Genomic DNA, 12,051 nt, shown 5'->3' with positions numbered 1-12,051 from the left:
CCACAGGACACATGTAACCTGCTTCACAGTCACATGGATGCTGCCTGCTGTGCTGAGCCACAGGACACATGTAACCTGCTTCACAGTCACATGGATGCTGCCTGCTGTGCTGTTGGTGGAGGTTCCTAAGAAACTGTACCTAGCATGGTTTCAGATGAGCTGAGGCTGGGCTTTATTCTTGGAGGACGCACATGAATTTGTAAACCAAGTGTCCTTTGGAGCCGAATGGTATTAATTCTCTCAATAATTTAACTTCTGTATCAGTGAAAAGGTAATTTCAGGCTAGCTTCTATTAGATAACAGACTGTTCAGAGTTTGAGAAGTTCCTACAGCGTTACTGAATTTGTGTTCCCTAAAGAAGATTGATCATTCTTTTCTGATTATTTTATAGGATCCTTCAAACCAAAAATGTGGTGGCAGAAAGAAAACAGTGTCTTTCAGCAGCATGCCATCGGAGAAGAAGATTAGCAGTGCCCACGACTGCATTAGCTTCATGCAGGCTGGCTGCGAGCTGAAGAAAGTGCGACCAAACTCTCGAATCTACAACCGATTTTTCACCCTAGACACTGATCTCCAGGCTCTACGCTGGGAACCTTCCAAGAAGGACCTTGAAAAAGCCAAGCTGGACATTTCTGCCATCAAAGAGATCAGGCTGGGGAAGAACACAGAGACATTCAGAAACAATGGCCTTGCTGACCAGATCTGTGAAGACTGTGCCTTCTCCATACTCCATGGGGAAAATTATGAGTCTCTGGACCTAGTTGCCAATTCAGCAGATGTAGCAAACATCTGGGTGTCGGGGTTACGGTACCTGGTATCTCGTAGTAAGCAACCGCTTGATTTTATGGAGGGTAACCAGAACACGCCACGGTTCATGTGGCTGAAAACGGTGTTTGAAGCAGCAGACGTCGATGGGAATGGGATTATGTTAGAAGACACTTCAGTGGAGTTAATAAAACAACTCAACCCTACTCTGAAGGAATCGAAGATCAGGTTAAAGTTTAAAGAAATCCAGAAGAGCAAAGAAAAACTAACTACCCGGGTAACAGAAGAGGAATTTTGTGAAGCGTTTTGTGAACTTTGCACTAGGCCAGAAGTGTATTTCTTACTTGTTCAGATATCTAAGAACAAAGAGTATCTGGATGCCAATGACCTCATGCTCTTTTTAGAAGCTGAGCAAGGGGTCACGCACATCACTGAGGATATGTGCTTAGACATCATTAGGAGATATGAGCTTTCTGAAGATGGCCGCCAGAAAGGCTTCCTTGCAATTGATGGTTTTACCCAGTATTTATTATCTCCAGAATGTGACATTTTTGATCCAGAGCAAAAGAAGGTCGCCCAAGATATGACCCAACCCTTATCTCACTATTATATCAATGCGTCTCATAATACCTACCTGATAGAAGATCAGTTTAGGGGACCAGCTGATATCAATGGGTACGTGAGGGCTTTGAAGATGGGTTGTAGAAGCATTGAGCTCGATGTGAGTGATGGTCCAGATAATGAGCCCATCCTTTGTAATAGGAACAACATGGCTATGCACCTTTCCTTTCCAAGTGTTCTGGAGGTGATAAATAAGTTTGCCTTTGTCGCTTCAGAATACCCACTCATTCTCTGCTTGGGAAATCACTGTTCTCTGCCACAGCAGAAAGTCATGGTTCAGCAGATGAAAAAGGTGTTTGGCAATAAACTTTATACAGAAGCACCTTTGTCTTCAGAATCCTACCTCCCATCACCCGAAAAACTAAAAAATATGATTATTGTGAAAGGAAAGAAATTGCCTTCAGAGTCAGATCTGTTAGAAGGAGAAGTGACCGACGAGGATGAAGAAGCCGAGATGTCTCGGAGGATGTCAGGGGATTACAACGGTGAGCAGAAACATATCTGGCTCTGCCGAGAGCTCTCCGACTTGGTATCTATCTGTAAATCTGTTCAGTACAGGGATTTTGAACTGTCTATGAAAACCCAAAACTACTGGGAAATTTGTTCATTTAGTGAAACAGAGGCCAGTCGTATCGCAAATGAATATCCAGAGGATTTCGTGAATTATAACAAGAAGTTCTTATCAAGGGTCTACCCTAGTGCCATGCGGATAGATTCCAGTAATTTGAACCCACAGGACTTCTGGAATTGTGGCTGTCAGATTGTGGCAATGAATTTTCAAACTCCTGGTCCAATGATGGACCTCCACACTGGCTGGTTTCTTCAAAATGGAGGATGTGGCTATGTCCTCAGACCGTCTATCATGCGAGATGAAGTTTCATACTTCAGTGCAAATACAAAGGGCATTGTCCCTGGAGTGTCTCCCCTGGTTCTTCACATCAAGATCATCAGTGGTCAGAACTTCCCAAAGCCCAAAGGAGCTTGTGCCAAAGGGGACGTCATAGACCCCTATGTTTGTGTAGAGATTCATGGGATACCAGCTGACTGCTCCGAGCAAAGGACTAAAACTGTACAACAGAACAGTGATAATCCCATTTTTGATGAGACTTTCGAGTTTCAAGTCAACCTTCCCGAGCTGACTCTGGTCCGTTTTGTCATTTTGGATGATGATTACATTGGGGATGAGTTCATTGGGCAGTATACGATACCATTTGAGTGTCTGCAGCCTGGGTACCGGCACGTCCCCTTGCGCTCCTTTGTGGGGGATATCATGGAGCATGTGACCCTTTTTGTCCACATAGCAATAACCAATCGGAGTGGAGGAGGAAAACCACAGAAACGAAGCCTTTCTGTGAGAATGGGGAAGAAAGTTCGAGAATACACCATGCTCAGGAATATTGGTCTTAAAACCATAGATGATATCTTCAAAATAGCAGTTCATCCCTTACGAGAAGCCATAGATATGAGAGAAAACATGCAGGTAGGAAACAGACCCATCTTCCTCCACTGCTTCTGTTACTCACACCCATTTAAACTAGTGACTATTGTGGTTTACCAATGACTGGCTTGCAAATATTCAGAAATATACTGTGCAGATCCATTCACCACTGAATTAGCTTCCCTGTCACCTGGGATAAAGCAGGTGTTTTCTAATTGTCAATACAAGGTTGAGTGTGGCCAGCTAATGGCACATCAATATAGCAAAATGCTGGGTATCCTTTCAATATGTTTAGCATATAATAATTAACAGAAATGTTTACATGAACAGTGTGGAAAAAGTAAAATATAAAACATGTGGGTAGGTTCAAGGGATGTGGCTCAGCAGGTAAGAGCAGTTACTGAGCTATATATTGAGAAGGAGTTGGGGTCAATCCCCACCCCCGCCCCCAGCATCCACATAAAAAGTCCTGTGTGGCTCATAGTGCCTACAATGCCTTGCTGGGTATGAGTGGAAACTGTAAGATTTCTGGGAATTATTGGACACCAACCTAACCCCAGGTTCACTGAGAACTCTGTGTCAGAGGAAAAGATGGAGAGGGATGGATCAGGAGAGCCTGCGTTCTCCTCTGGTCTCTGTGTGGGTCAGGCATATCTACCTGACATGCATGCACATGCACATACACACACCCCTCCATGTGGGTAGTATATAAAATACATATGCATATTGCTTGAAAGCATATATGTAAAATATTTGCAGATGTGAATATAAAAGAGAATTTGAAGTCATAAAAGTGAGACCCATTATACTTTTAGTTATTTAAAGGTATACTAACAAATTATTACCTACAAGAGAAGAAACAGCTAACCAAATCAAGCTCAGCACTTAATTTTTTAAAATGTATTTAGCCTTCTCTTAGAAAGGTAGTTTAATTGAAGGAGTGTGGATTCTGGGATAACTCTGTCCCTGTGTGGTCCTGAGCAGGTAGATGATCACCGGTCTCTGATGATCCAATTTTCAGCATAAGGCAAGATCAAGAGAGTTACATCACAGGGCTGTTGTGAGAACTAAGAGAGCACACAGCAATCACCCAGTTTTAACTTGGAGAAACCCAGCATGCCTTTCCCTTCCTTATGATGCACGGCTGCACACGTCTTTTTCACAGTACCTTGTATAGTCAATTAAGGATAGCGTTCTTGAGACATGAACAGTCAACAAGTATTCACTAAGGCCTTGTATGACAAAGTGAAAATAACTCAGTTTACTTCATTCCTTTAGCTATCATTTTTATAAGAAATCACTCATCCAGAGACTTTGCCCTCAAGAAAGCAGAGACATTAGAAGACATTATTTCTCAGATCTTGCAGTTAATAAACGTCAAAGTTAGACTTTAAATCCCAGAGTGTCTGATGCCAAAATCCATTATTATTCACATGGAACAGAAGCCCCAAGCTGTGACTTAGTGAAATTATTAACTCACAGGCAAGTTCTTTGAAGAGCTAAATGGTCGGAAATAGTATGATACAAAATTCACATATGAATACCCATAGTCAGATTATGTATCTGTTTGTCTCAAGATGGGTTGCTTAACCACTTTGTTAAAAATTAGTCTCTGAACATGCTGTTATCTTCTATGTAGTATTTCCTTACATAAATTTGGCATTATTATAAAGCCCTGTGTTAGATTACCCACAAGTCATTTTTATACCTAACTGCATTAGAAGTCCACTCTGTGTATTACTATTTAATTCTTGAAATACAGCCTTTATCTCATATACTTGGAATATATCTAGAGAAGAAGTTGGCTGGGGTGATGGCACAGCCAGAAAAGCAATTGCTGCATAGGCACAAAGCCTAGGGTTCAGATCCCCAGAACCTAGGGTTCAGATCCCCAGAACCCACTCAGAAGATGGGTGTGTGGCAACCTCCTATAATCACTGTGCGTGCCCAAGGCCAAGACAGGGATCAGGACTAGGATGGTGAACTACATTATCTAATTCATGATTTCTGGATTTAGTGAAAGAACCTGCCTCAATATATAAAGGGTGAGCTCCCAGGTCTCCTTATGCATGCTCCCACACATGTGTATGTACCTGCATACATGTGTGCCACACACAGAAACATACATATACACATATATGTACACCACATATAAATACACGAAAAGAAGAGCTATTTATAAGGCTTTTCTAGGCAGAGTTAATAATTGATGATACCCTAACAAAGTAGCTTGGATAAAGGAGTATTTGGAGAGTAATATGTAAAAAAATAAAAATACCATGATAATTAATAAATTCATGAGACATTCAGTAGGTTAGATGCTACTCATTATTAATAAATGTAAAACAGCCACAATTTCTATTCCAAGTTATTACTTTAGCATCAGTTTGAGCACATTAATAATAGTCCTAGAGTACCCACAATATGTTACTGTCTCATTAGGAAAGGAAATTAAAATGTACATCCCATGGTGCCATTTAGCCAAGAGCCCAGATTCGAATCATGTACCCCTTTCTCCCTCCACATCATCTGTCATTTCTCTGTCTGCTCAATGAGTCTGTCTCTTTCCTTGTCTATCTTGTGACTCACTTTATCTCTGTGTATGTCTGTCCCTGTGTGTCCACAACAAAGAGCTTTTGCTGTGTGTTAATTGAATAGCACAAAAAACATCACATAGGCAAGAGGGGATACTTAACAGAAACCTTTGATAGAGTTTTACAAGGGATTAAGTCACTAACTTCATCCGACCCCAGCTGACCCAGATAGCAAACAAGGCTGTCAAGCAATATCCATAGGGTCTTTCTTTCTATTTGCTATCTCCCAAATTTATTACCATAGCATGCATACACACCTATGTTACTGTTGGCTCAGGGGCGTGGAAGAGAAGACAACTTTAGATTAAGCTATTGATTAGCTTAGATTGTAAAAGGAAGTTATATGGGAAATCCACAGCAAGTGAGATTGGTAGTTACATTGCACTCTTAATGACAGGGTACACAGAAGGATATCAGTCTTAAGTGACCTCAAAGTGTATTACTAACTCTGGCTCTGAGGCCCAGCAAAAGTTCCAGTCTCTTTGTAGTAGAATATATTTTCATAAAATTATACTGCCTCAATTTGGTTGAGGTTTATAATGACAATGAATATGATGTCCATGCAATTCATTTTCTGTATGTGCTGTGCATTTCTGATGGGCTGACAAGGCACCACTGCTGGCTGCTCAGATGGAGGCTGGTGAGAAGTGATATCCCACTGGCTTAAGATGCTAAGAGAATTGGCATCTAGTTCAGTGGTATTATGCTTTTCTGATCCTCATGATACAATTTGAATGCGGTATTCATGTAGGTACTGCTAGTGTGGGGGCATTCTTGTTGCTATGTCTGCAGAGCACAGACCATCCTTGAGTCATAATCAGCTTTGTTTCTGATGGCTATCTGTGGTCATTGGTAAATACTAAAGCCAATGGTTCAGATTGTGAATAAGCTATCTGTGTTGCCTCTGCATGTTGCAGCACGTTGGCTTGGCTGTGACCCTGGCTGCTCTACACTGTACATGGCTCTGAGGGTATAATTTGGTGAATTCACTTGGGTGTAAACTGGGGTGCAGTGCTATATGTGGTCAGACATGTGACTCCATGTTTTCTCCTCGTAGAACGCCATAGTGTCTATTAAGGAGCTGTGTGGACTTCCGCCGATTGCCAGTCTGAAACAGTGCCTGTTAACCCTGTCCTCTCGTCTCATCACCAGTGACAGTACTCCCTCCGTGTCTCTGGTGATGAAGGACTGCTTTCCTTACCTGGAGCCTCTGGGTGCTATTCCAGATGTGCAGAAGAGGATGCTGGCTGCATATGACCTGGTAGGTGGTTTCAACTTCCCATTATTTATCTCAGTGTATGGACATCTCTAAAAGCAGGGGTTCTGGGGTAGAATTCCAATGGCCAGAGTAGAGTGGCTGCCTCTAACATGTAGTTTGAGGTAGCAGCCAGAGCTTACCATTCTGTATCCATTAAGCCCAAGAGAGGCCTCTGAGGACATGACAAATGGAACAATCTCTGATTTGACAAAGACTGAGTGATTTCCCAGTCCTCAGAAGCATGTCTCCTTTTCTCCTGACACAGAGAGGCTCATGTCTCAGCACTGCTTAATGATGGTTGAGACAAATGGCTTGTCTGTAAACATTTCTAAGCTAATGATGCTACTATCTGATTTCATTCTGAATATTTAATAGAATTTATGTAGTGATTAGATTTGAGGATAACTTTATTTTTGTGTTTCATGCTGTAAACAAAATTAAAGAGCAAGTGACTAAATGTCTAACATACCTAATTAGATAGAAGTAAGTTAGGTATAAGAACATTTACAAACCAGTAACAATAGAAATATGTAGAAACTTCGTATATCAATCAAGAGTAAGTTCTCCTACTGTGAGGTATGAAATTTTTAGGGAATAAATTTAAAAAGCAATGTATCTTTTTAAAAACAACCAGTTATGGCTTAAAATGTAAACTTTTATTCAGAAATATAGACAGCAATTATCTGGGGAAATGGTTTTGCCAAGTTCTTAGGTGCCTAGGCTCTGTCTAATTGTCTGTTCTTCTATTCCTTAAATCTAGCCCCTTTCTTCAAGGTCCAAAATGGCTGCCTAAACTCTACCTTTAACATCTGCAGTCCACCCGTCAGGAATGACGGGAAGACATATCTCCCCTCATTTAGGATATTATGTTCTGGAATTACAGACAAGAAAATATTGCTTTTCCTTCTGTTACACCAGCCTGGAGTTGATATATAATCACATTTAATTGCAAAAAGCAATGAAAAGTGTCTTTACAAGGGGATAAAAGTTGTCTCTTCCGTTTCTAAGAAGTACAAGTAGAATGATATCAGGGGACAGAGCAGCTCTGCTTCAAAAGTCAACGGGCAATCCCCCTTAGCCTAAAAAAAAAACCTATCAGTGAAATATACAGCACATTTATCTTTAAAATAAGTTTCCAATTTCTTAAGATAATATATGAAATCAAGTAAGGTAGTATGCCCTTATAGTCCTAGTTACTCCAGCACAATTGTTCGAGCCCCAAAGACCAAGGCCATTCCAGTCTGAGTAAACTGAGACTCCATGTCTTACAAGTAATGTAATTAGACATCCTCTGTCCGTTAACACCAGCTATGCCTTATGCTTTTAATCATGGCTCTTCTCATCAGAATTTTAAGAAGACAGGGGGCTGGAGATAACTTAGTGGGTTAAATGTTTACTGTGCAAGCACAAGGACCTAAGTTTGAATCCCCAGTACCCACATAAAACACCACATGTAGCCACACACCTCTGTAACTGCAGTGCTGGGGAATGGAGGGAAGTAGATCTCTGGAGCATCCCGACTCACCATTTAGCCAAACAATGAGCCCCAGGTTCAGTAAAGGACACACTCACAGTCCAGAAAGAGGCAGAGAGCAATGTTAATCTGTGGTCCTTGCTTATGTATGAAAGCATGTGCACATTTGCACACATACACACATTCACACACACGCACACAGTTATACACATGCACACACACTTACAAACGTGCTGACACATGCACACACACAGACATTCACACACTCTTACACACACACACACACACACACACACACACATTCATACATGAGGGGGAATTTAAGAAGATACTCTTCTTTCTCTGCCTATACCCCAAAACTAAATTGCTATGTACATTATGGGAGAAAAGTTGGATAAAATTACTTAAAATGCTTATTTCATTTGATCTGTATATTTCTTTTTTTTAGATTTACAGTTAAGATTTATATATGTGTAAACATTAGATTTCCATGATGCTGACAAGGAGGGATTAGCTAAATTACAAATAGGAACCCAGGGACTGGAGAGATGGCTCAGTAGTTCAGAGCTGTTGCTGCGATTGCAAAGGACTCAGGTCCCATTCCCAGCCCCTCCATGTTGGCGTACATCTGTTTGTAACTCCAGCTCCAGGTGATACCATTTCCTCTTCTGGCCTCCACAGGCAACCACACACACGAGGAAACATTTATACAGATATTTAAATTAAAATAAAATAACTGTGAAAGATGGCAATTGGTCTAATGGACTCCCTTGAAGCTATCAAAGTCAGTTGTTTGGAGGACCAGTAGTTGTATGAATATGTTTTGTGAAGCAGCCTTGTTGCAGTAATGTGTGAGCAGTGAGATTTCAATTGTGTTTGTACGTATATGCACATGCAATCCTAGGAAGACAGTAACAGTGATTGCTTTTGTTTGTCATGACTGAAGCTTATTTTCTTAGTTCTTTCCTATACCCTTCCTGTATTTACCAAATCCTTTCTAACAAACATGGTAAGTTTTCTAGTTGAATAAAATACCTGTTGGTGAAGAAAATACTAATATTTTACCATTAAAAATAACTAGGAGAAATGCATCTGGTATAAATATTTTCTAACTGAAGTGAAAAAGCCTTCCCTGAATGTACTCTGCCCACAGATGCTTGTATAAGGGCTGCTTTTGCAGAGTGGGGTGGGGCTCACCTATTGCCTGTGTCACATTTCTTGTGAAATCAATTTTTTTCATCATACAAGTAGAGATTGAAAGCTGTTCAGTGAATAGGTATAATTGCCGTCTAAGAGGTGAAATTAGGGTACTAGTTGCCATAGAGACAGACAGCAGACATCACTTATTCCCTTGTAAACTGAGAAAGGAAAATAATCCATTGTGAGGGCAGCCGGCCCCCAGAGCTTGGTCTGACTTAAGAAGAATGGCTCTCGGGCTGTGGTTGGTCAGTTTCTGCTTCACATCACAAGCGTCTGATGGTGTTTTTGTCCTTTCTGTTTTACCTGCTAAGTCCAAATCTTAATATTATGCTTTCTTTCAATTTCTGTTTTTAAAACACAGTTTACGATTGTAGGCAGAGCCAGGCTTTAACAAAATCTGAAATAGTTTAGCTTGAAAAGCAGAAATAGTTAAATGGAGTCCAGTTATAATTCCCCATGGAAATGGCTTCTTACTTTGGTAGGAAGCCGAGTGCAGGTAACCTGCTGCGGATGGTGCAGCCACACACCAAGGAATGAGAGCACTGCGGAGTCCAGGTTGCATATTTCTTTCAATGGTGCAGAGGGGGAGGAGACAGGTCCCATGCGGCCATTGACCCGGAAGAGAAAAGCCTCACTTTCAGCTTGTAGGACTGTGATGGATGGTGGGCTGCTGCTTTCGGTGTATTAGTGTTTGTGGTTATTCTAAAGAAGTTTCCTGAAATACTCTGCAGACTCAGAGTGATCATGTGACAATGTGGAATGGATCACATCATGATACTTCATCAAATCCATGGTAGCTTCAGATTCAGGGTGCTCTGTGATCTATATGTCTATAAACTTACTGCCCTCCTCAATCTCCCCCAGCCATACTAACCTTGTTCACTCAGACAAAGCTTGTTCCGGCTCCAAGCTGTTATGAATCACACTGCGCTTGTTCCTGGAATGTCCTTCCCTTGCCTGGAAAGTTGCATCCTACCTCTTAATTCTTAGCCGGTTATTTCCTGAAAGACTCTTCTCCAACTAATGACCCACCTCCACGCTATTTCATAGGTGTTTCCCCGCTACACTATTCAGAAGTGTCAAATAGTAATCTGCTCAGCCTTTTAAGAATAATTTTCTTTATCTTCTCTGAGTCTCTCAACTTGAATGTGTGCTTTGTAAGGGTGAAGACTCTGTTTGCCCCACAGTGTTCTTTTTAAAACCATGTTTGTACACAATATGCTACAATAAATTTTAGTTAATTAAACAAGAGCTACAAGTATCTGTTACTAATGCAAATGTAGTTTTAGCCTATGATGGGATGCTCCACTTTCGTTTTCTTCTCCAGGGCCCGCCTTGGTGACTTGCTTCCTGTCCTACAGACTTAGAAAGACTATTTTGCCAGCCTCCTACAGACTCCAATTTACTTCCCACCACCTTCTCCTTCCCCACCCTTGGGTTTCTATCTCACACCACTTAGAATAACTAGTCTTAGTCAATTCTCCCATGGTTCAAGTCAGGCTTTTTGCAAAAGGTCTCACCTTTTATTAAGAAATCATTCATATATTGACTGTATGCATGGCATCAATATACCTCTTTTGATATATCACATTGTTTTCTTAGTCTTTATATTACTCAAGGAACAAACACATTTTTGGATGCCTGTTCTATGCTAGGTGCTGTGTGAAGTGGTAGAGAATTTCTTTAGAGCAGTTGTTCTAATGCGAGGGTAAAACTTAAAAGGGGAGGGGAGGAAACTGACACTCAGCCAGCAAGCTGAGGGTCATCAGCTACTTTCATTGCTACTTTATCATTGTTATTGTAATGTAGATATCTGCTCTGTGGGATATCTGATGTGTGACCGCTGTGGAAGGGTCATTCGACTCCTACAGGGGTCTTGACCCTTAGTTCGTTAACCACTAATATAGAGTCCTCTGAGATTTCACCATGCACCTTCTCTACTCAGCAACAGCCAAAGCCTGGCCTCCTTGTCCCTTGGCACAATTGTATTTGCAAATTATTTAGAAATGAGAATGTGATCTGACCTTTATGTGCGTTTTCTTTGGATGGCTGGCTTTTTACTTCTTTAATGTTCTACCAGCCTAATTTTTCATGGATAGTCAAGATCTATTTGCTTAATATATTCTAACCTTTTATGTATTTTAAATTAATGTGAGAGATTTTGGGTAGTTTGTGTTCTGAATGCCTAATTCAGAGGTAGATTAGTTATAGAGGATTGCAACTGTAAGCTGCAAACCAGAGCAGTCTTCAAAGGTGACTTCTGGACTGAATTATTTAACATTAACATAAAAGTTAAAACTTTACTATGTTAAGAGAAACAGATTTTCTGATGATAAAGAATTCAGATGTCTAGAGAACAAGCATCACGGATTAATCGTTTACTAAGTCTGTTGGGCTGTGATTTGGAAAGCAGCTGGCTGTACTGGCACAAGAAGGAATGTAGCAGAAAAGAATTAACTGCCATCTAATCATATTTGGCAACTGAAGTAGTGGGCACAATCAAGCCAAGACTAATGGGTTGGCTTAACTTTGCTCTCCTATGTTAGTGCTATTGCCAAAAGATTGTTAGGCTCAAGATGGAAAAAAGTCTGTAGTTTCCTAAAGTAGTCTTCCCCCTCCTCTCTCTCTCTCTCTCTCTCTCTCTCTCTCTCTCTCTCTCTGTCTCTCTCTCTCTCTGTCTCTCTGTCGCGCGCTCTCTCTC

At 41.0% G+C, this 12,051-nt stretch overlaps 1 protein-coding gene across 1 annotated transcript in view; it reads left to right on the top strand.

The window, feature by feature from the left end:
- Positions 1 to 395: 395 nt before the first annotated feature.
- Positions 396 to 12,051, top strand: part of LOC114615900 (inactive phospholipase C-like protein 1) — a gene marked incomplete at its 3' end in the record, with an annotated part of 19,901 nt that continues 8,245 nt past the window's right edge. Inside the window, exons 1-2 of the mRNA XM_028761496.1 lie at positions 396 to 2,866; positions 6,476 to 6,679. Of these exons, the coding sequence (XP_028617329.1) occupies positions 446 to 2,866; positions 6,476 to 6,679 (2,625 nt within the window). The remainder of the gene's footprint in view (positions 2,867 to 6,475; positions 6,680 to 12,051) is intronic.

Source organism: Grammomys surdaster, unplaced genomic scaffold (assembly GCF_004785775.1).
Source record: "Grammomys surdaster isolate TR1022 unplaced genomic scaffold, NIH_TR_1.0 189102, whole genome shotgun sequence".
NCBI classification, from domain to species: Eukaryota; Metazoa; Chordata; class Mammalia; order Rodentia; family Muridae; genus Grammomys; species Grammomys surdaster.
This window is presented reverse-complemented; position numbering and strand designations above follow the sequence as displayed.